The sequence below is a fragment of the Mauremys mutica genome, chromosome 2, assembly GCF_020497125.1.
Source record: "Mauremys mutica isolate MM-2020 ecotype Southern chromosome 2, ASM2049712v1, whole genome shotgun sequence".
In the NCBI taxonomy this organism is placed as follows: domain Eukaryota; kingdom Metazoa; phylum Chordata; order Testudines; family Geoemydidae; genus Mauremys; species Mauremys mutica.
The window spans coordinates 94,463,508-94,488,967 of NC_059073.1; the positions used below are offsets into that span (position 1 = coordinate 94,463,508).

A 25,460-nucleotide genomic window follows, 5' to 3' on the forward strand; every position below is an offset into this window, starting at 1 on the left:
TAATGATTTGTCCTGTGGGTGGTGCATGCACATGCACAATAACATTTAATTAAAATGTTTTTTTGGGGGGGGTACAATATTTAATGCATAGTTGAAACTGACATATCAGGCTTTCTTCACACCTAATTCTCATCATGACAAAAGCAGTTATTCTGTACTGGAAGAGAAACCCATTCAAACATGAGACACACAAACATTCAAAGCAGTTTCTTCAGTTGCAGGAGAGCAAAGGGGGGAAGCATCTGAAACTGCCGAATAAATTTATTTCCCACTTATTTTTTTAAACCAAGTTTCTCTGAAATCAACTTTGTCATTTTAAAATTTAAGTCCAAAGATGATATTTTGGGCGGCAAGTTTCAACCCAGAAAAATTTGTTATAGCTGAATTATAAATCCCTGGATACAGGAATTCATAATGGAAATGCCAATTGACCTTAATAGTAGCTGTTAACAGGCACAGATGACCCACAAAAGGAAAGACTACAAAACCACACAACAAGGATGTATAAAATGTATAGGTCAATCTATAGAATTAATTCTTTAAAGCCAGTGATAAGATTCTGAACTTTAAATTGACCTGTATTATATTACTTCCCTCTATTACTACTGCTGTAGCTCATTACTGTTAGCGATGCTGCAGTTGATAATATTCAAGTTGGGCAGCAGTTCAGGAGTATATATTTTAAAACCTATTCTAATGTTCCATTAACCTCTCACGGCAATATTTTATATGATCCATTACACACACACACACACACACACACACACACACACACACACACACACACACACAGTATATATATGGGTGTGGGTGCATATATGCAGTATATATATGGGTGTGGGTGTATATATATTCTAAGCAAGATGAAATGCATTACCAACCTACAACTATTTTAATCAGTGTGCTTTAGTTGTGTGTGTTCAGGTGCATTGCTGGACCAGGGCCATAGGGCTGGCAGTACTGAATATCAGCACTTACAGAAAATATATAGTGCTAACAAACTACAAATCCAGGCAATCAGGGAGGCATTATGGTCAGGAGACCTGTTCTGTTCCTAGCAAATAGGAGACCTGTTCTATTCCCAGTCCCACTGACCTGCTGTGTGACTTTGAGCAAGTCGCTTCATTTCTCTGTACCTCTGTTTCCCCTCCCACTCTTGTCTGTCTTGTCTGTTTGGATTATGAGATGGTCAGGCAGGGATTGTCTCATGCTCATGTGTTTGAACAGTGTCTAGCATGATGGAGAACCAGTCTCAGGTGGTACATCGATCGGGTCACTGTTGCAATAGAAATAAATAGTATTACTAATGGGAGGAAGTAAGACTGACCAAGCTGGCTATGCAGGCCTATTTAGGGGTTCGGTAAGCATTTTTTAAAACAGTGAGCTGAAAAGCTACTGGAGGACAATCATATGTCAGCCTATATATCTGGCAGGGGTGAAACACTGTTACTAAATATTAACTATAGGTGTGCACATACAAGCAGTACTGAGAACAAGACATGCCAATAACTTGTTAAAAATGGAATGTGGATAAAAACTACTATTCTTCCCTCTCTCCCACTCCTTGAAATTTGGAAAGCGGATGAGTTGATTTAATTTACAAAGGTCCGATCTAGTGTGGCTACTCCAGTATTCAAAACTAAAAATGGAAAATAACTTTTATTTTAGCTACAAAACAATTCTCAGAATGGTTGTTCTTTGGCAACATTACACCAGGATATTTCCCTATTTTTTGTAAGCCATAATTACACTATGACTCTCCCTAAAACATAACATCACAAAATTGCAGGTAGTTTCTAAAGGTGTCTTCTATATGGCTCTGTACCTGTCAGCCCTGGAAAGGCCTGGGATAAATACATTTGGCGATAAATGTTTTCATTGATACCTTTTAAGTTCATTGGAATGAGCTGGACACAGAGCACTGTCTGGATGGATAAAGAGGAAAAATAGCAAATATATTGCTTAAATGAGTATATTCTCTTTTCAACAGCTGGCATGTATAAATTTAGAACCACTCAGAATATACAAGGGAAAAGTGTTGATAAATGAGAAATAATAAAATGTCTGAATAGAATGTAATAAGTATCATACCCAATGTCAATTAAAACAATTTTTGTTAACATTATTTCACTTGATAAGGTTCAGAGAAAATGACTGTATTGTTCACAGAGTGTGATTTGGAGGGAAGATTAGCAGTACAGTGCTTTTATCTCCATCCAGGCTTCGACTATGCTTACGTTAGTAGCATACAGTAGAAAACCGTGTGTGTGTGAAAGAGAGAGAGAGAGAGAGTGTGTTTCCTAGTGTGCTTATGACATCCTCAGTTTCCAATGCGGAGCTTAGTTAAAAGAGCATGTGTGAGCAACTCCCAATAGTTGGAGACCTCTGGCAAAGAGTGAGACAGAGGGAGGGAGCATTAGCAGTCTTGACTAAAGTAGTGAGTGCAGTGTTCTGGGCATGGAATGACGCACATATTGTGCTGGATCAGAAATGCGGAAGAATGAGAAGCCTCTAAGTGTCAACTAGTCTTGGTTTAAAGAGCAAAGCAGCACAGCTACGAAGCTGTTCTCTGTGTGGCGCTGGTAAGATATACATCGTTCTTTGACTTCTCTCTCTCTCTGCTCTCGCTCATTTTCTTCCCTTCCTCTCTCCCATTTTCCTCCCCTCAAGGCTTACATAGCACAAGGCTTTTGACAGGGATCAAGGGGGAAACGATTTGGTTGGGCTTTACAGGTTTTCTTTTTCTTTAATTTAAAAAAAAATCCTTTTTTGTTTTATGTTTAGTCTGAAGCAAAAAGATTGTACTAGTCAGCGTTGAAATGCTAGCTCTTTTCTTGTCTCTTTCTCTGTGTGTGTGTGTGTGTGTGTGTGTGTGTGTGTGTGTATGAATATACACGCAGTCTATGTATGTACATTTTTGAGTAAACAAGAGTAAAAGTCCGTTTCAGCTGGCCTGAAGATATGAGGCCTTGGAGAGACTATCTATTTCCACAACAGCACCAAGTTCCTGTTACATTACATTTTGCTCTCTGCTGATGGCAGTTGATAATTGGTAGCCACAGTCTGTGGTCTGAGCACAGCTTTTTGTCTAGCACCTGGGCTGGGCCCTGCTGATATACAGTGGAGTGAGAGAGAGACACACACAGACAGAAAATAAGCTAGCTGTAACTGTGCAACTCTGAGTGAGCGGCCTCAAGAGGATATTGCCTCACTGCATGGAACTTACCTGAGGCTGTCTGGTGATGCTGTGTGTGCTGGGGGGTTCACAGAGAGGCTTGAATCCCTTTTCCAGAGGACACGATTATGTCCAGTGAACAGCGTAACAGTACAGCGTTGAAGGATGCTCAGTTAAAAGACCTGTTATTGGAAAAAGGTACTCCAGTTTTTGGTTGTATTTTTTTAAATATGTATTTAATTTGCATGAATCAGATTATTGTAAATTTGATCTCTGACTTCTGTCTGATCTGCCAAGTTACAATATTGCTGTATCAGAGCTACTCTTATAAGCAGAGGTGTATAAATAGAAAGGACTCTATTATATATGCACACAGTTGTTTGTACAACTATCTCTTTAGGAAAATGGTCCAGGCATTTCTACCCACATGAATACAAATAAGCTAATGTATCCCCTCTTCTATTCTTAATTTATTCTCCTAAGAAGGTGCTTTCAGTAAATACACAATTGCCTTTTTTGCTGCATATTTGTGAAGTAAAAAAAAAAATATTACCAGGGAAAAACTGTATTACTCCTTTTTGCCTGTGTGTGGGTGGGTAGATGTAATTTTTTCCATGCTCAATTTTTGAAGAAAAGCTTTACCAGGGGATGTAGGTGGTGGTGGTTAGGGGGAGGTGCCTCTCACGTTTGCCATTAACTGGGGAGCCTGGGTGGGGTGTGGGGGGGTACGTGACTGTATGTTGGCATACATCAGAAACTGCACTAATTGCCTTGAGTTGTGTCAATAAATGTAGACTACTTGTGCTATTGTCCTTTTTCTTCTGTTCTAATAACTAGCAGGGGGACAAACTGGGTACAGGAAAAGATTAAATATCCCCCCACACACACCCTTTGAAAAGAAATTGCTACCCGTGAAAATCTAATGGGGTGTTTTCTTATGCTCTGTTTTTCATTTTTGCATCATAAAGCCAAATATGGAAAGAGTTTGTGTGTACATGCTATAATAGAATATACTGTGATTTTATTATATGTGAATATATTTTGATTGTATTTTTTCATTTGTAAGTCTCTCAAATGATTCAGATCCTGAAACATTTATTCAGAGAAAGAAAGTACTGCCCTTTCATAGAAATACTGGGCCCTCGATAAATTTGGAGGACTCGGCCCTTGGCAGATATAGAACTAACATGTCATTCTGGTGATCTCTACATTCTAGGAAAGTCTCTAAATCAACATTACTCGTTTTGTACGTTGCCCTTTAGCAACAGTCTCACAGTTTCCACAGTAATGAAGTATTATATAGGCAAAAAAAAAAAAAGTTGTGGGTATGGAGATGCTCAAATATCTAGCCTTTATATATTCTGTAGTATAGCAACTGTCTTCTGTGTCAAGTTTGTAACCTGCAATTGTGACCTCAAGCAAATTGACCTTATCCTAAAACACATAAGTAATTTCTGTGTTCCATGCTTTTAGATGTTTTAGCTATCAGTACAATGACCTGAGAAAAAACTGACAAACTGATTGTTGTATGTGGAGTTCTTAGCAGGAGTAATGGGAGGTTATAAAAGACTGACGAATGAAAGTGTGTGTAGGAGTTGATTATGTTATTAATGAATGGTCTATACTGAACTGAAAAGCAAAAATAAATGTAAAATGTAATTGATTGTTAAAGGAGCTTTTAATCTTGGAATAATTTCAGTTACACCTACTGTGATTAGCAATGAAATTAAGCTGCTAGACTTTTGTTTGTATGCACTTGTTCATTGATAACTTCTGACAAGCAACAAAACCTTGTAGCACAGACAGATATAGCAGGTATTACTACATGCTAGCACTGATAACCTTGTAGTCTGCTTGCCTCTTTGCATTTCCTGAAGGTTTGTGATGGTTTTGTTTGGAAGAGATTTTAGAAGCTAAAAAGCTTGGTTTTCTTTCATTTACAATACAGAACATTTTGAAGAATACATATCGCAATCTTCCTTTTACTCAACGTTTTAAAAATCACCCTGGAAAAGAAAGATATAAAAGGAAAAAAGTCCTTCTTTTTCCCCCAGTGCATTTAAATTTCTGCTTTTTTAACTTTGTTAGCTTCTTTTTTGCCTGGCTAAGATTTTTAAAATCAGGAGCCTAAATTTAGGCTCTAAATCCATATTTAGGCATCTAATTAGGTGGTGTCATTTTTCAGAAGTGCCCTTTTCCCTTTTTACCTGCATGGCAGCCAAAGATGTCCTCCCATAGACTAGACATTCTCTTTGAAGACTAGAGCATCCCTTGTGAGTGATGCACTGTTTCCATAGAAATGTAAGCAAATGCATAACTCCTAAGGGCAAATTCTTCCCTTAGTCACACCCATGCTGCTCCAATAAAGCCAGTGGGGTTGCATGGGTGTAAGTGGGGGAACTTTTTGCCTCTAAATAACAAGTTTTTGGTGGTACGAGCTAGTCTTTTGCCAAAATGGCGGACTTTGTAATGTTTACATTGTAAATAACATCATTTCCTCAGTCGTGTCTGTGCTGGCTTTCATTTTTAACCATGTTGGATTTTGCATTAGTTTGGGGTACCAGAACTCAGTAACTCAAGGTGAAATCCTACTGAAGACCAGGCGGTTTGTAGTTTTTATCTGAGTTCGCAGATCGAGTTAAAGACTGGGCTTTCCCCATAGACTTTAACTCTTTCAATTATGTTCTATCAGCTGCAAATTGTTAGCATGGCTGAGATACTGGAAGCAAAGTCTTGATTCTTCTCTCTGCAGTATCAGCTCTGCTGCTGCTGCTGGAGATCCCAGGATTGTCCTCACACTGTAAGGTGTTAATAAAATAGCTTTTCCCACTGGGATCATTATATTTTCCAAAGGACTGCGTCTTCTTCGGGAAGAATTACCTTTGTGGAGGCTGCACTGAGAGCGCATCATGAAGTCTCTGAACCTTTGATTTGCAGCTACCCAATGGCCTAAACTCTGTTAGAGCTTAAATGTGATTTCTGCATTTTGGTTGGGGTGCAGAGTTCTTGACAAAACTGATATTTTAATCCATTTTAAAATGGCCATCAATAAATAGCTTGAGACAGTTGTTGTGAGACACTGAATGTTTGCAGAGTATTGTTGCAGAAAACGAATGTTCTGTGTCCAGGCTGATGGTTTTTCTCCCTTTCGTTGTTTCAGCTGAACTGGAGTTTGTTCAGATAATCATTATAATCGTTGTGATAACTGTTATGGTGATAGTGATCATCTGCCTGTTGAACCATTACAAACTCTCAACACGCTCTTTCATCAACCGACAGAGCCAAAACAGGAGGCAGGAAGAAACTTTGCAGCCGGTAAGTCCAACCTCCTTCATCCCATCCTCCTCCTCCTCATTCATGCTAGTCTCTTTCAAAGCTTAAAAATACATGAAGTTCTGATTATAGGCAGCCACATGAAAAACTTCTGGCATCAGTTTTATTATTCTCTGTTAATGAGTTAGTTTTTTGCCATTGTGTGTATTAATGAAAAAAAATCAGTGCCCAATTTTAGAGTTTCACTGCACAACTGTTTTTAGGCACTGCTGTGTTTTATATAGCAGCTTTTTCATGCTTCATATTTGTCTGGTGGTGTCAGAATGTGAAAGCCCTGATTACTGCTTCTACTGCAATTTTTTAGTAAATTTTCACCTTACGGAAGGTGTTGCAGTGATGACCTGGGAAGATTTGTCATTTCCTGTTTATCCTTAGAATAGATACAGCAGAGGCAGCAGCAGCCTTAGCTCCTTACCAGCTACTGGGGAGAATGTGAAAAGCCTGACATTTTTCTCTCAGCTAATTCCCTTCCACTCCCAGGCTTGTCTCTGCCATCTGGAGGGTGGAAAGGCATCAAACAAATGTCTTAAATCAGGAAAATGATATATCCCCCAATTGAGGAGAGTCCTGACATTGACGGGGCCCAGTAACTGAGTAATTGCCTTTTTGTGGTTCCTCTGGACTCTTGTTCAGTTTAATGTCATTTTCATGTTGCAGTACATGCAGCTGTGGCATCGAGGGTCCTGAGATGTTGCAGGCAGGCAGCCCCTACTAATGCCCCTCATGTTTCCAGTGCCCATTAAAGGCAATGGCAAAACTCACATTGACTTCAATGGAGCTAGAATTTTATGCCAGGAATTTGACACTTAGACCCAAGGTCCTGCATGTAACCCCATGTCTCTCTTCTGTTTTCTAGAGCACCTCTAGTGGTGAAAGGAGAGCTTGCTACCTGAGCCCATTGAGCTCTTACTCTTTGAGCTCAGGCTGGCAGTAAGAATGTCATTTATGATGATAGTTTTTGTGATAAAGACAGCATACCCCCTCAGGAACTGGGTTGAAAACACAACCTTATTTCACATGCCATTGTCCATCCAATGTCCATCAGATGATGATGACTTTCAACCACTACTGCATTGGGCTGGTTTCAAACCAGTGACTAGAGGTGTATCCCCTTTCCAACCAACTGAGCCACCCAAGAACTTGCTTCTTTTTACATCTGTTTGTCACATGGTTATACAGTTGATCCAAAGGGGAAAAAATTGCATAAAGTCCCAGTTTTATGTTTTTGAGTGAAGTTAGTACTGATGGAAATGATGGATGAATTACAATGGTTAGGGTTAGACACATTGACAGCATTCTCACTCCCCACCAGTACCAGCCCCTGCTGCTCTGGTGATGGGCCTCTTCTGAGCGGAGAGAGACACTGTCTCAACTTGTGGAGTGATTTTGTATTTGTAGGTGAATGGGGACTAAGCTTGACACTATCAAATGGGTGACCTAAGTCAGCATTGACCCACTTTTCCACCTGGTCCTCTCACTCATGGTGTCATTTTAAAACAATGTAGTAAGGCCCTAGTAAATGCTTCTTTGGTAGGACAAATTGCATTCTTTGTTTTTTTGCAGATGTTTTTGGTTCAATGGGCTATTTTATATCCTATAGCATAGGCCAACAGATGCTATAAGCATCTCAAAATATATTCCCTGCCAACACACACATTATGATGTTAGTGTCATGAGACGACAACAGTCCTGAAATATGGTAAACTTATAGTCCCTGGAGTTCTTCTTTACAGACCACCTACATTCTGTTGGTATCTGGGGGATCTATTTGTTCTTGCATCTAAGAGAAGGAGGAGAGAAACTGTCTTATTGAGAGTACATGCTGTAGACATGTTCCCTCTCACAAGGTGCCCCCGGAATATTGTATTCTGACTGGGTTAAAACAAAATCAGAGCTCCTAAAACTTTTCTCTCACATACCTCTTACTGTCTGGAGAAATCATTTAGACTAATTTGAGGATTTTTCTTAAATGGACACCGTGAACTTTATTAAACTTTTTCAGACACAAGTGTGATTGTTTACCTACAGTTGCTACAAGTGCTGAAATAACTAGAGGAGGTTAAGAAATATTTTTCTCTTCCCCCTTTTTTAATGCCTAGTGCTGTCAAATGTGTACGATAGTCCATTTCAAGATTTCCCTTTTATAGTCAATATCCCCTGTTGTTTGGGTGGCTTTGGTCATAGGAACTATGGAGAGAAAAACATCTTTTTTAAATAAGAAAATGTAATTTGGCACTGGGAAGAGAGGAGCAGGTATCATGCCTGAAACAATTTTTAACTCATTTTTAAAATAATAATTCTGATTGGTGATACTGTTTTAAATAATGACAATCCCAGGCGAGTGGCTGGGAAGAGTCAAGAAACTTTCTGGGATGGGGTTGCCATCGTTGTTGTTCATTTGGGTTTCTATTCAGTCAAGAACTTTACTTCAAATGATTTTGCTATTTTTGTAGGGCACAACAGATGATGCTATTGGGATGGTCCCTAACTAAAGCCTGATCCAAAGCTCACTGAGTCAACAGAAACACTCCCTTTGACTTCAGTGGGCTTTGGGTCAGATCCAGGTTTGATCCTGCAAACACTTAGGGTATGTCTACATTGCAATCACGCTAACCCAGATCTCAGCCCCAAATTCCAAGGACTCCACGGTGGTGGAGGGTCTGAGTCAAGCTGGGACCCAGGTTTTAAGCCCTGTTGCTTTGCAGAGTAGACACAGCCCCACTGGCTTCATGCTGTAGGAATCCTCCAAAAGTATCCTACAATCCCATGGGCCGACTTCCTTTGTTCTCTGGACAGTTAAGTTTTCCACACTGCACCACAAACAAAGGGCTAGAGCAGCCATATTTTGGAAGGGCACTAGGAAATCTGGGATATGGGTGGTTGGACACAGATCAACATAATGCAGTGTAAATGCTGGTGCCCCAGGTTGGGATCCAGAGTTTCAGTTCCTGACCTGGGGTTACAAATTAATGTAGATGCTCAAGCACTAGGTTAACAAACCCAGGGTCTGCTAACTTGAGTTCTACTAACCCTGGGCTTACATTGCAGTGTAGACGTATCCTTAGGCACATGTCTATAAAACTGGAAAGAATTTCCAATAGAAACAGTTATGTTAAAAACAATAAGCAATGTTCACAGTCCAGGAAGTGAAGGATTGTGCCAGTTCATGAAAACCAGAAAATGCACTATTGTGTAAACCAACACTGAAAATAAGTAGTCTGTTTTTGTTGTCTAAACTGAGTGAAATGCACAAGGTAAACAAACAGCTTCAATGATGAAAAGTAACAGAAGTCACATAGATTATTTTTTTAATTCTATATATAGGTTTTCAACCTGTAAGTGTCCCTTTAAGTATTTTGCAGGTCTTGTTCTCTTTTAATTGATGATAATAACTGGGTTCTCTGTCATGGGAGCAATGATTAAGGTGCACAGACTGAGAATGGATTTAGAATACTTACTGACTGCTAATTGCTAAAGAAGGTGCACAGCACTCTGGTTCAGCCCTTTGCTGTTTCTGAGCAGCAGTAACTAAAAAGAGTGGCAGTTCAGTATTTGCATAGGAGAATCATTTTTAAAAATAAAATTATGCAGTTGATCATTTCTCTGTTTCAATGAACTTCGTCCAATTTCTGCTGTTGCTTCCTTACATCCAGGCAGTCCTATTAACTTCATTGAGATTGCACAGATGTAACTGCAAGCATAATCTTAGCCCCTTTTGTTTTAATTTGAATTCTATACACTGGACAGCTCTGACGGTATTTTCATATGAGTTCATATTTGCATAAGTCTTAGATTTGCTCCTTTTATCACAACCAGTCCTGGTGCTGCTAATGTCTGAACTGTAGCTAGATCACACAGGTTTCTGACACCACAAAGACTAGAAACCCAGATACCTCATGTTTTTTATTCAGGTCTTTCCAAAAAAACCCACGATTTAAATTAATAGATTAAACTCTTCCTTCTATTATTGCCAGCCTCAAGTGTTTAAAAATCATGAGATTGGCTTAAAAGTCATTAGATCTTTTTTTTTAAAAATACATTTTGGGTTATTTTTATTTGCCTTCTGATTTTGAAGTCTTTACAGAGAGAATGCACTTGCTTCACATTTTCAAGATTTTCTTTTCAAACTTGAGGGCCAGAAACGTACTTATTTTTTTAATTGGAATTCTCATACAATCTCTTGATTCATGAAGTTGAGCATTAAAAATAACACCAAATATCACAAAATTTACAATAAGATCGCAAGAGTTGTCAAAACTGACAGCCCAGCTTTTCAAAGGACAAAAAGGGACTAATCCTGGAAAATGTCACTGGCTCTTTAAAAAAAAAAAATGCTGATAACTGACTGTCTCAGTGTTCAGGGTGAAATGCGCTGTCCGGTGTACCCATCAATTCTCTGCTTTGCTTTTCTTTTGTCTTACTCTTCTCCAGCTTTTCCTCTACTCTCCTTAATGTTTAAATTGTCTTGTTTAATGTGCTGAAAACATCACATGTATCTAAATCAGACCCACAGATACATGATTTTTCCATAGCAGTTTTGCTTCAGGCAGATGTTTAAGGATCTACTACATAACCAATCCTGCTATCTGCTAAAAACACTGTTCTTCAGTGTAGATGGAACCTAACCATGACTTCAAATCATAATGGAAATAACCCAAACTTTCATATGATTTTAGGGACAGAGTTAGGTCTCACCTATGCTGCAGGGTTATACTGTGTTAAGGGACAGCCATGCTGTAAATGGGCTCCCTGACATGGTTGGATTTGTATTGTAGAGGTGACCTAAAATGGCAAGGTAGTACTTAATTGTACAGACATTATGATTAACAAAATTGTAAATGTTTCCCCCTGCTGGTCAACCAATAGTGAGGTAAGCAGTGCTTGGATTCAAAATCAAAGGTGAGTGGGAAGGCAAATGTTATATAATATGTACCATCCTGTGGGAAGGAAATTAGTGCTCACGCAGCCAGGGGCAGGCCCAATGCTGTTTGCTAGCAGAGTGCCATCAGCCAGCTTCATACTCTGTAACATCTCATGTGCTGCTGACTGCTTCTATCAGCAGTACGGGGGTTCTCAGAACACAGCTGTACGGTGGCCTTTTAGGGGTACACCAGCCTACGGTGAAGCCGACGTCTTTTTGGATCTAAATTATGGAACAGAGAATTGTGGATCGATGTCCTGTGAGAATTGAAATTTCAGCCTTCTTGGTAAATCAAAATGATTCCATGAGAATGTAACCAGAGACACTGGCTCAGGGTGGCAACCCTACTCTCCTATCTGCAAGGCCAGGAACTAAATATAAATGTTCCTCTCTGGTGGTTAACCCATAGTGGAATAAGCAGCATTGTCAGTGGGGACATGGGGAGAAAGCTGATTTTGAAAACAACATGTCAGAGGACATTTTGCAAACTTCTGACATTCCAATGTTGATTTCTCTCTCTCTCTTTCTCTGCACCACTGATCTAAAATGGACGTTGAAAGAGTTCTGAACACTTTCACTGCCCCAGGCCCACTCCTGGCAGCAAAAAATCCCCTGCAGAATGCCACAGGAGACATGCATCATGCAAGGCACTGGCAAATGATTGGCCCCAGCATCCCTGCTTCCAATGTCTGTGGGAGGCAGAGCTGTTAGAGCCAGTCAGCTTTCATTAGTATGTATATTGATAATGCCTATCTGGTACTCTGAGATACTGTTCCAGGAAAGCAATTGTGAAAGTACTGTGCTCTTCCTGAATTTAGCTGGAACAGCCAATTCAGGAGAAAAGCAACAAACAGCAGTCCTGGCCTGTGTGGAACAATGATGACAACAACAAAAGAAACTGTTAAATAATATGAAAACTCCAGGGATTGGCTTGGCGATGTCAAACTTTGGCTTCGAATGATCCCTTTTAAATTGTATTTCCTTTTCTTATTGCATTAGCATTACTAGTTCTATCCACTGCTGGCAGCCCAACATTACCTATTTTTCCTTCCATTATTTTAACTTCAGAAATAAAAGAAACCCAGTGGGAATAAGTTCCCAGATAACAGCCGCAAGAAATAAGTGCCAACGGTATAACTTTATCACCAGAGCATAGCAATGTAGTTCACCCTCATTGCCCTCTTTATTAACTCTTGTGTGCAGCGTTGGCCTTGCAGTTTGCAGTATCCCAAAGTTGTCAGGAGGGATTGGACTTGTATCGCCTTTGCTCTCTGATTGCTGCTGGAGTGCCGGGGGATTGGCTCATCTCTGCTTCTCCTCAAGATATACTCCAAGAAGGGACACTGATTTGAATTGGGCTGAGTTGCCTTTCTCCCTCATCCGTAAGGTGGGAGGAATTGGGTCTTATATGCCACCTCCTCCGGTCCCACTGTCCAAAAGAGGGCTCTAGCCTATGAGTTGCTAAGGGGGGAGGGATAGCTCAGTGGTTTGAGCATTGGCCTGCTAAACCCAGGGTTGTGAGTTCAGTCCTTGAGGGGGCCACTTAGGGAACTGGGGCAAAAATTGGTCCTGCTAATGAAGGCACGGGGCTGGACTTGATGACCTTTCAAGGTCCCTTCCAGTTCTAGGAGATTAGTATATCACCAATTATTAATTAATTAAAATATATTAATTAAGCAGAGATAGCCAGTTAGGAGAAATTGTTTGGTGATTTTGTGATACAAGTAAACATAAAGCCACAACATTTTGTTTAAAAAGTTACTCATTTATTGGAGTGTTCTGGCCATTATTGTTTGAAGCCTAGCTAATAAAGGCACAGCATCTCCTTTAATGGGGGCAGCATAGTCCAGGGACAAGCAGCAAGGAACTCTGGGATTCTAATCTGCCACTGATTCAATGAGGGGCCTTGAGGAAGTCATTTCTTATTCTTCAGATGCAAAGTGAGGATAATAATATTCACTCACCTTAAGGGACGACTTGAAGGTTAGCTAATGCTTGTACAGTAATGTACAGTGAAGTCCAAGGATGTAAAAGCTTTAAGTGTATTCATAGTCATTATTTCTGCTAGCTGTAGCTAGTCAGAAGACAAGTATAAATGCAGTTCTTTCCCTGATTAATTCTCCCCTTACCATCCCAGTACCCTGTCTCTTTGTCATTGCATAGCCTTGTGCAGAACACCATCACTGTGCTTGCACTCGGGAAATAGGATTTCTAAGGGAGAGAGAAATCTTGCTGTAATGTTTGCTTGTTCTATTGGGGCATACAACAGTTTTGCTTTGCTTATGTTCTGAAGGGGAAGTGTTGGCGATCATTAAGAAATATGACAGTCTGTGCCTCCAAAGAAGAAATAGATTGAGGAGAGAGCTAGTGTGTGTTGGCTAATCCTAAAAACAGTCAGAAGACTGAGGCTCTAACTCCTACCTGTTACTGCCACCTAGGGTCAAAATTAAAAACTACATGCAGAAAAATGTCATCTGCAAAAAGTGTGGCTGCACAGTTTTGGGTGGGAGGAAGGAACAGTAGTCTCAGGCCATCTCTAAACTGTACTTCCGTTGTTAAAACTTTTGTCACTCAAGGGTGTGAAAAACACCCCCCCGAACGACAAAAGTTTTAATGACGAAAAGTGCCGGTATGGACAGTGCTTCAGTGGTAGGAGACGCTATCCTGGCACCGAAGCTACTGCTGCTCTTTGGGGTGGTTTTATTTTGTCTCCAGTAGAGCTCTCTCCTGGTGTCAAAGAGTGACCACACAGCACACCATACAATGGCGCAGCTGCAGTGGCACAGCCACGCCATTGTAAGGTGCACAGTATAGACAGGCTTAGTTTCAGAAAGAAAGGAGAGTGCTTTGACTTATCAGTGTTCACTGTTGTCTGTGTGTATGATGTGCCTATCTACTGTAAGCACGCTAACATAACATTTTCAAAGTATATTCTACTGGGAACATTGCTCTGGACTTTGGGGTAATGGTGGGGTTTCCAGCCGTAGACCTTTTTGCTTGGATTCCTTCTCCTAATTTAAACTCCCATTTCTCTCTCCCACGCTCTTTGCTAATGGAGGCAAGTCCATCCCAGTGCCCTCATGTCATGTAAGGGAATAGCCTTAATGTTGGTTATACTCGATGGAACAAACTTTCACTGGCATCCAAGGGTGGTGACGATAAGCCATGAGATAGTACAGTACTGAACTAAGATCAGGGTTCTCATTCTGGTTGTCTGTCAGACTTGCTGCGTAATATTGTAAACACCCATAGTGCATGACAAAAAGAGAGTGTCTCAGACAGATCAGGCCTGAAACTTAAAAGTGGGAGGTGGGATAGGGGGATAATCTATTTAAATGATATAGAAGCAAACCCAGAGTAAATATAGAATTTCTGTAGTCCCTGTGATAAATGGCAAACAAACTAACAAAAAGCCCACGAATAAAACAGAAACAAAAATCATTGAGAAGTTCCCAAAGCGACAGAGGATTTGATGCAATTGGTTGAGAATGTCCATCAGTTGAAAGGGAGCTTTTCTTCAGTCTCATTAGAAATATTCCTTTTTGAAATGTGGAGCCAGTCAGATGTTTTTGCCTCATTGTAGTCTCTGAATTTTTATTATTCATAATTTTGTGCTTCTAATTTACCTTGATTTAATTAAAAATATTGAAGCCATTGCACCTCTTCCAACAAATTCCTTTCCCGTCCCCTCCCCCCCCCAATTTGTTGATGTGTTGACTGTAAACTGAGGAAGCTGGGTGACTTTGGAGGCATCAGGAAACAAAATATGTAAAAATGGCCTTGAAAAGTCACCTGCCTGATAAATCTTTTTGTGAAATACAAAACAAGGAAATTGTTGTATGAAGCATATCCAATATCACAAGCTCTAAACCTTGACTATTATCTTTACTTTTAGACCTTTTAGTGTGAATACAATAAACTTTATCAACTGCCATTATTATTTCAAGACCTAAATCTAAAGCTTCTCTCCATAAATTATTACCAAAAGCAGGAATATACCCATGAGAAGACCTAGCTGGAACACTAAGGTTTTTACTTCTAATATTTTTAATTATTAATTTATCATGAAGAGACACATCCTCTTCCATCCCAAAATCTAACGCTGTTTGAAAAGAATCAAATGTAGGGCTCAATACATGAGATTGTTCTATCCTAATTATAGATCTTGGAGCCAGGGCCGTCCTTAGGATTTATGGTGCCCTAGGTGGGATTATTAAACTGGTGCCCCTGTGCCTGTCTTGCTCTTAGCAAAACAAACATAAGCTTACAATACTGGAAAACTTGCCACATGCATGTTATTAAAAGGAGTTTAACTTAATGAAGCACACTGTAATGCTGATGGACTAGCACTACAGAAGTAGCACTATAGAAAAAATTCTGATTTGACAGAATGATGCAAATAATATATATTTTTTTAATTTGTCAACATTTTATTGGAAATTTCTATGAAGAGGTATTGAAACAAGGATTTGTTTTTAATTAAAAGCAATCTTTCTGGCTTTTTTGGCTGCAAAATCAGTAATGTCATCATATGACAAAGTGATGTCTTGTTCGATTGCAAGAATAGCAAGACCAGTCAAGTGTTCCTGACTCCTTGTAGAGTGGAGATAGTTTTTAATGAGCTTTAGTTTTGAAAAACTCTGTTCTCCTGATGCTACTATTACAGGAATTGTCAGTAGAATATGAGTGGCAATGTACACATTAGGATATATGTTAACAAGTTTGCTGGTATGAGTAAACTTTACAATGTCCATCATCCATTTTGCATGTGGCAACACTGATGACAGTGTACTCAATTCTTCGTACAGTTCAAGTCCATTTAAATCAAAATGATCGCCGTGCTTCAGGAAGCTCTCTAGGTCAGGGGCCCCAACACGGTGCCCAAGGGTGCCATGGCGCTCGCAGGGGCCTCTCAGTGTACCCGCGTACTGGCCGTTGGATGAGCATCCGCCGAAATGGCACTGAAATTCGGTGGCATTTCGGCAGCGATGCCTCTGGATGATGCCGCTTGCCGCCAACAAGCATCATCATCCAGAGGCGTCGCCGCTGAAATGCCGTAATTCGGCGGCATTTTGGCGGATGCTCATCCACCGCCACGGTCCTTCGTCTGGCGGTTAAAGGTTGGGGACCACTGCTCTATGTTCTTGCACTTTGTCATTAGTTGCTCTTGTTTTCCTATTTCGTTGAATTTAGTCCTGCTCAGCCCACCTACCAGCTGAGTGAATGGAATCCCAGGCCGACAGCGGGTTGAGTGGCTCAGCCAGGGTATCAGCCACCGGCCTGCTCAGCCCGCTGCCAGCCTGGGTTCCTTGAGCCGCTCAGCCCACCGCTGCATGCCATCAAAAATCAGCTCGCGTGCCACCTTTGGCACATGTGCCGTAGGTTGCCGACCCCTGCTCTATACGTTAGTAAGGAGAGGAGCATATTACAGTTGTTGGAGGGCTCTATTTAGCAGTAACAGGCTATAGGAAAGTCAGTCAACATTTTTTGTTTCGCTGATGAAAACGGGCCCACTCCCTTCCTCATACCAAACTTGTCACAAATAGTTGTCAACAACTTAATTTTCTGTTTTTGGCTAAGATATTGATTTTTTTAAAAAAAAATATTGAAATTGAATTCAGGATTGTTAGCAAGCATTTTTGGCGAACAAATTTGTTAAATGACAATCTAAATGGCAATGCAGTACTGCTTTCATGCTTGGCTCACTCCCCAGCCTGCTGGTCCAACAGCTGCACTAGAGGAGGAGATAGGTGGAAAACTGCAGGACCCCAAAATCCACCTCTTGGGGTGCAGAGTGGCAACAGCAGCAGCAAACCCTCAGGTCCGATCACATGCCAATGGGCACCACTGCCAGCCCAACAGACCATGGTGAAGTTAGCACAGCATCTGATCTCAGGGACGGGGCACCCATGGAGCCACAGCAGCTCATCCTGCCCTGTGCAGCTCCCCCCGGATGAGATGGATCGCTGCCAGCCTGGGGGAGAGACGCGCTCCCCAGCTAGGGTGACCAGATCCAGATGTCCTGATTTTATAGGGCTAGTCCCGATATTTGGGGCTTTGTCTTATATAGGTACCAATTACCCCCCCTAGGGTGAACAGACAGCAAATGTGAAAAATCGGGACGGGGGTGGGAGGGAATAGGAGCCTATATAAGAAAAAGACCCAAACATCGGGATTGTCCCTATAAAATGGGACATCTGGTCACCCTACAGGTGAGTTCCTTCCCCCACCCCTTCCCAGAGACCCCAGCAGCCAATCCCCTCCCTCAGACTGTGCTGCATTCAGCTCTCCCTAGGACCCAGCAGCCCTGCTCTTACATGCTCCACTGCTTCCCGTCTGTCCGGGCCGGGCAGAGCAGTGCCCCCAGACCTAGTGGTGCCCTAGGTGGCTGCCTGTTCTGCCTGTGGCTAAGGACGGCCCTGCTTGGAGCCCAATTCGGCAATGCCCATCATCTACCATACTAGAGAGAAAAACTTAAGGGAGCCAGATCCCATATGCTCCCAGCCATGCCTTGGTAGCATCATCGTTAATGTAGAAACCACATCTTTTAGAAACATCATTGACCAGCATCCCTTCAGTTAGAATATTCAAAACCCCACAACATCCTAAGTGTCACAAATGCCATAACCCAGCCTAGCAACACATGGTAAAAGAACTGACCCAGGAGGCAGTCCCTCTGGAGGCAAACTTCCCACCCCTGGCCAGCAACATGGAGCTTGGTCTTCGCTGGTGGAGTGGCAGGAGCTGGTGCCAGGGCTGAGAGGTACTAGCAGCTTTATTTAAGTATAAAAATCACAACTCCCTTATTTAAAAAAAATAACTTGTGAATTATTCAGTAAGGGAAAGTAGTTATTGTTGTGTTTATACCTAGTGATCAGCTGATGAGTGAAAATAAGTTAAGAGCCATAGATGGATTTTTTTTTTTAGTATTGAATTACTATATTTCAGTGTATTCACTGATAGAGAAATAGCAAGAGAGAGACTACAATACAATACTATAAAATGTTTATCTTATTTTAATTGGTGCAACTTCAGATTCCAAGAAAGGAGATAAGGGAGTTCTCTGGCTGGCAGCCAGTAGCTGAGAGTGAAAACTTGCCCGTACTCTTCATCTGCTGGCTGTCAGGTGAAATCCACAAGTATGGGGGCAAGGAGAGTATAAGGAAAAACTTCTTACACATGTTCCCTTTGAAAAGTGAAATAATTTCAAGGATGGCAAAGTGGCTGAAAAGATCTAACTTGGTGTCAGATACCTGTGCAGCCAGAACTGTCTTTGGCCAAACACATACCTCTTTCATAATGGAGGTAAGATTTTCTTTTTAGAGTGAGGGAAAAATCCCAAACAACTTTTATGGCATCTCAGTCCCTGATGCAGCAAAGCATGTAAGTAAATTAAGCACTACATTTTAAACTAAAATGTTTAATTAATGTAGGAAATCCACATCCAACCCCTCATACCCCACTGTAAGAGCAAGAACCTAACAAACTGAAATGTAGTTAATAAGAGGGGTGAGAAACATTTAGTGCTTGATATTAAATACAAAAAATTTTTGTTTGCAAAACCTTACACTATCCATCTAATATATAAAATCTAATAAAAGAAAATTATAAGGAAGATTGTACACATGCATTTATTTCTCTCTTGTCTTTTACCTCCCCTCCCCCATTCTCATTTCTATGTTTTTCACTTTTTTCTGTTCTCTTCTCCTTTTCCCATTTTGGCACCTTCCCTCCTTTTTTGCATTTTATTTGTTCAGTGTCATGAAACTTGTTTCTAATTGTTCTTGTGGGGCAGCATATCTCTTTCTGCTTCTTCAGGAGGTTCTTACACATGGAATAGCTTTGGATTGCAGTGGAAATTCACTAACATCCTACTCACTTTCTCCTGAATCCCCTTCCATGTGATTAACCTTATGCCTTGTCTACATGGGAAAGTCGTATCAGTATAATTATATTGGTATAGGTAAATTGCTACAAGTTATACTAGTATAATTCCCTGCACTGCATGGACACTTATTCTGGAGAAGAGTAGACTTTTCCAATTTGGCTTAAAATGCTTGCAAAACGATATACGCTAAACTAGAAAAAGCCACTCTTATTCTACAATAAGAATGTCCATCCAGGGAGTTAAATCACTATCGTTATACCAGTGTAAATTCATACCTTACCTTATACTGGTATAACTTCCCATGTAGATAAGCCCTGGATGTAGAAGGAACCTGACTCAGTGCTGTGTGCAAGCCCAGGAGACTATCCTTGTCTTACCCCTTCCTCCCTGACACAGTGCCCCCTCACTATTCAAACTATGTGCCACTGCTTGCTTTCTTTCTTTCTTTCTTTCTAGTAGGGATTAGGAAAGCAGGTACACATTTCTCACATTGGAAAAGGCTAAAAATGAGCAATGGGAAACTGAGGCAGAACAGCTGCTGCAAAGTGAATAAACATGCCGTAAGGTACCAGGGAATGGAACTGAAGAAGAGAGTATGTAAATGAATGAGCTCCCGGGCTTTCTACATAGAGGAGGATTGAGGGGCATGGTGAAAAAGCAGGAAAGTGAAATTTACAATAAACCAAAAAGGGACAAATGGCTTTTTCCTTTTACTGGCATTTCTTATATTTGTATAATGACAGAACTTGACTTAGTTCCAGGAAAGTTATCATGACTGAGATGCTTCAGCAAAGCCAATTACTTCTTAGAAATAACATTTTTATTTTGCCACATTTCGATTGAATATCTGTGCTTTACAGCTTCTCTTGTCCCGTTTGGATTTATCTTAAAGCTGTATTCCTTTCAGCTCTGATATTTTCAAGTAAAATAAAGCCATCAAGGTAGTTATTGCTGCGCTGAAAAGAAAAATGTAATGAAATAACAATATACCTTAAGCACTTTTCCCTTATTGACATTTTCTTACTTTTTGTTCGTGCTGTCATTCTGCCCTTAATGTTCTAAAGTGTCAAAAATGCATTAGTGGCATACAAAAGAAAATCCTTAGCAGGAAGATAGTTGTGGAAAGGGATTGAGAAATAGAAATTGGTGGCTGAAACCTTGCTTACCCTGAATGGTCATAATTGTACACTGGGTTGGCCAAAGAGATCCTGGGTTCAGAATATTATTTCATGTGTATGTGGCGTGAGAGAGCGACTAACCAATGAGATCATGAACGTTAGATTCTGTTGGGGACCATTTGAGTAGTAGTAGCCCATAGTATTACAAGAAAGGTAAGGAAAGTCATGGGAAATTCAAGGAAAACAGGTGAATGTGCAAGCTTGTACTAAATGAAAAAAAGCAAATTTTAAAGATGGTTCAACTTGAATGTTGCACTTATGTTTGCTTTCTGTGTTTTTGGCTGAGTTCTGAGTTCAGTTTTCAATGGTAGAAGAAGTGATAGGTTACTTTTTAATAATGCTTCTTTTGATTAATGTAACCAACTGGTACAAGCTGATAGTTCTGAAAAGTTCTCTTCCATTGAAATTAACTTTATGCAAGAAGTTAATATTCTTTTCTGTTTTCTTTCTCCTGCTAGGAAGGGTGCTTGTGGCCTTCAGACAGCTCAGTCTCACGACAAGGTGCTTCAGAGGTAATGCTTAATTTCTTGGTAACCTTCAATGATTTGCTTTACTGCTTCTAACATATATTTCCCCTCCCTCAAAAACCATTGTTTGGTTGGCTTGCCTACAAGTTGGTTAATTACGTCTTTTTAATATAGATCAAAAGAGTAAAACAATAACTTAATAACTTTAGGCCTGTGTGAATCATTGTCTTTAAATTGTAAGTTCCCACAAGATCTGTATGAAATCAGTAGGCTTCTGCACCGGAGCACGGGATTGGAGCCCTGGCTAAGCGTTGAGTAGAAGGAAACAGATGACATTTTCTCATGGTGGAATGTCTTGGACCTTTTTCAATGCGCTTAAAAAGAGCATCTGGATTCCCCTACAAAGCAAGATTTTAATCTGTGTAGGAAGAAAGGCTCTCATTGCCAAAAATCAATGTTGGGATATTTTCTTAGGTTCACAACTAATTTATTTCAGGGGTGGAAACAGAAATAACTTCTGGAATGTTTTATGTTTAAAGAAGTAGAACGCCCCCTCCCGAACATTTTTATAACTTGACAAAGAGGTGGGGGATTAAAACCCTTTAGGGAACACTCCTCATTTTTAAAGCCATTCACAAATTACTTCTTCTGGATTTTTACCCCGCCTCCTGCTCACAGCACCACTGATGGGCAAGTGTCTCCACACTGCAATCATAGGGTGTGATTGCAGCTTGTGTAGACATCCCTGAGCTAGCTTTGGTTTAGCTATCTCAGGGACCAGAATAGTGAAGCTGCAGCAGTATGAGCTGCAGCACAGGCTAGCCACACAAGTAATTATCATGGGCTCCAGGCAGGCTTGTATAGCCTGTGCTGAAGCAAGTGTTGCTGAAGCTTCATTGCTCTGGTCCCCAAACCAGCTAGATTAAAGCTATCTTGGGTATGTCTCCATGAGCGGTGTGTGACTGTATGTGCATCTGACTTGTTTAATCTGTGTCTGAGCTCGCTTGTTAGCTCCCTGAGGCAGGGACCATTTTCTCTTTGTTGGCCCTTGATAAATAATAAATACTCATAATGTTTTGCTGGGTGATGCTTGGAAGTGGATTCACAGCTCCCTCTTCCCTCTTTCAGATCATGTATGCCCCAAGGTCCAGGGACAGGTTTACCGCTCCATCATTCATGCAGCGGGACCGTTTCAGTCGCTTCCAGCCAACAACCTACCCTTACATGCAGCACGAGATTGACCTTCCTCCGACCATCTCCCTCTCTGATGGAGAAGAGCCACCACCATACCAAGGGCCATGCACGCTGCAGCTCCGGGACCCAGAACAGCAGATGGAACTCAATCGAGAGTCTGTCAGGGCACCACCCAACAGAACCATTTTTGACAGTGACTTGATAGACATTTCAATGTACAACGGGGGCCCATGCCCACCAAGCAGCAATTCGGGCATAAGTGCAACCAACTATAGCAGTAATGGAAGGATGGAAGGACCACCCCCAACATACAGTGAGGTCATGGGTAATTACCCAGGCTCCTCTTTTTTCCATCACCAGCACAGCAATGCACCTCCTTCATCACAGAGGGGGAGCAGACTTCAGTTTCAGCAGAACAATTCAGAGAGCACAATAGTCCCTATTAAAGGCAAAGACAGGAAACCAGGAAACCTTGTCTAAGTTACTTTCCCAGGTGCACTTGAACTGAAGACAAGAGAATCAAACAGGAATGTGGAGGAAAATCCCCACATTCCTGGGCACAATGTTGTTAAGTTACACGTGGTACAACTTAGTAAAACCAAACGTGCAAACCAGTTCTTTGTTTCTGATTCCTTTCAGGGGAATTGCATGCAAAGTGGATTGAGATAATACAAACTTCCATTCAGTTTGGCCATGAGCAGTGTTTTGGGGGAAAATATATATTATTTTTTTTAAATAAACTATTTGAATTATTTAATTCTAAAAGGAAACTTAGCACAGAAATTAGGCTTGTACAGCCTGTTTTATATTAACTGAATGGCAGAAAGAAGAAAGTTTTGCTAGGTAAATGGGAGAAGAATCGGCCAGTTTGCTTTTTTCTCCCAAGGCGTGGAATTTTTTTTATATGAATCAAAATTCCTGTTTTGTGTGCCAAGGTGTAAAGTTGAGAAATTAGATGAATGCAAGGAGTTAATTTGTGTTGTGAAAAATGTGTTTTAAAAAGTTGCACTATCTTAATGTTTTAAAAAATATATATATGAGGGAACTGTTTTACGTGAAGTTCTTCTATATGTTGTCTTTTCAAAACCTGTGGAATAATGATTAGACCCCAGGAGTAATCTGGAGGAGTTTGCCCCACCTGGTATTTGTCACTGAAAGGGGATTGTTGAATTTAGCCTAACACCTATTGACTTACATAAATCAGGAAATACTGGGACACTTAACATGTTGTTATCTTTGCAGTAATTTGCATTAAAATAACAGTGCATCAATGAAGTGTCTTGGAGACTCTTGGATGGAAGTAAGCAAACATGAAATTCCAGCATTTCATATCACTTAGGTTGTTTTAGCTATTACATGGTTTAGGCCATTTGTTTCATTAAAAGCAAAACATACTAATTTATATTAATTATTAACAAAGCACTGTCATTTTCCCCCCTTTTCACAATGCAGTATCATTAATACTTAAGGTTTAAGAGTTTTTGTCTTCAGTGTAGCCTGAAATATATTTAGTCACATATCCTGACGTTATGCAATAAATCGTTTAAAAATGCAAGGTGGTTCTGTCCCCCCCCCCGCTTCCCTCCCCCGAATGCAGTTAAAATATATGACTCTTTCTTGTGCATTTTACTGTCCAGTTTCTATTTAAATTCTCTACTGAGATCCATCCTGTTTAAGCAAGTGGACCTCAGTAACCATACCCCCTCCTATGCAGTTTTTGCAACACATTTGATACTTTTTACAGTGCTAATGATATTGGCAATGGTTTCTGCAGCATTTGAAAGCCATTGGAAGTGACTTGGGAGCCCTGGCTAATCTCACTGTAAGCCATTTCCTCTGGGCCTGATCCTGAAACCCCTTACTCATGCACGTAATCCCATTGAGCCCAATGGGACTAGGCACATGGGTAAAGATTACTCACGTGTGTGTGTGTGTGTGTGTGTAGGATCTGGCCCTATTTTTCTAATACTGGTCTTAATGTAATTGGAAGATACGTGTCTGCCTGTCAAATGTTGCCTAGGGTTTTGCTTTCTTTCCATGGTTAGCTTCTCTGCCGAAGCTAATGTAAGAATTGGAAGGCAATTGAAGAATGGTGGTAGTGACTTCAAGAGCACACAGAAAAAGCACAATATGCACTTAAAATGCATTTTGGAAATGGACTTTAAAAGAAAAAAAGAATCTTTAGAGTCTTAGTTTTAATATTCCTAATATATATGTGTAGTAGAGTTTTCACTGTAAGGTCTCACTTTTTCTACAGTCTTAAGCCTAGTGCTTTGTTAACAGCAGCAACCAACGAGTGCATCAAATGCACTTCAGAAAAGTACTGTACTGTACAGCACCTGTTCCGATTGCTGGAAGTTGGATTTCTGTGTGACTTCTACATACTACAGGGCTTGATTGAAACATTGATTACTGAAGTGAATCTTTGATCTATGCAGAGTTTTAATGCCAAAACAGCGTGTGTGTATGCATGTGTGTGTTCATTTTATGGGTCTCTGTATAGATAACTTCCTTAGTGAGGTGACTTTGTACTATTCTAGCTTGATGAATATTGGAATAACTCTATTCTGAACAGACAGCCCCATTTATAACTGATCAGAATCTGCTTGTTTCTTGATCAGAATTGTCCCTGGTAATGCAAAGTGAACCCCTTTTATTTATGTAGCTATATCTGAAGGGAGAAGTAGGAGACTGGATTTAGCAGTTTCCCTTACTAATGCCTCCAGCACAGATGTTTATGGGATGACTGACTAGCTGTCTGTCGATTATAGCTCTTGCCTTTTATAGTTTCTGGGAGTAATACATCTTGGAATTAGGATTTTAGGGTATGGCTACACTTGAGAGTTGCAGCGCTGGGAGTTACAGCGCTGGTCGTCCAGCTGTGCAGGGACAGCACTGGTATGTGGCCACACTCACAGCTACCAGCGCTGGTGTGTGGCCTTTGCAGCATTTGCAGTGCTGTTGGGAGTGATGCATTATGGGCAGCTATCCCAGCTTTCAAGCGGCAGAAACGTGCTTTTCAAAAGAGGGGGGTAGGGTGGGGTGGAGTGTAGTGTGACAGGGAGCAGAGGAGAGAGAGAGAGTGGATTTTTGGAGCCGACACTGTGAATCGGCTCCCTGCTTTTGCAAAATCAGAAACTTTTTCCGACCCCTTAGTGTTAACTGCAAACAGCCTGCAGACCAGATAAGCAGCTGCCGACTCCCTTTCTCGCTGCTGTTTCTCTCCTCAAGCAAAAAGCAAACACTCAACCCCTGTGAATCAGGCAGGCAGGGGGGATATCTCATTTGATTGTTCACAGATTGA

At 40.8% G+C, this 25,460-nt stretch overlaps 1 protein-coding gene across 5 annotated transcripts in view; it reads left to right on the forward strand.

The window, feature by feature from the left end:
- Positions 1–23,209, forward strand: part of LDLRAD4 (low density lipoprotein receptor class A domain containing 4) — a 418,872-nt gene extending 395,663 nt beyond the window's left edge. For 3 of the 5 annotated variants that reach the window (XM_045005248.1, XM_045005252.1, XM_045005249.1), the window contains exons 4-6: positions 6,336–6,490; positions 20,954–21,007; positions 22,091–23,209. In XM_045005248.1, the coding sequence (XP_044861183.1) occupies positions 6,336–6,490; positions 20,954–21,007; positions 22,091–22,636 (755 nt within the window). In that variant the 3' untranslated portion in view covers positions 22,637–23,209. Of the gene's footprint in view, positions 1–2,426; positions 2,583–2,796; positions 3,374–6,335; positions 6,491–20,953; positions 21,008–22,090 lie in introns of those variants that run through there. The other 2 variants (XM_045005251.1, XM_045005250.1) reach the window with 2 other exon arrangements.
- The last annotated feature ends 2,251 nt before the right edge of the window (positions 23,210–25,460 follow it).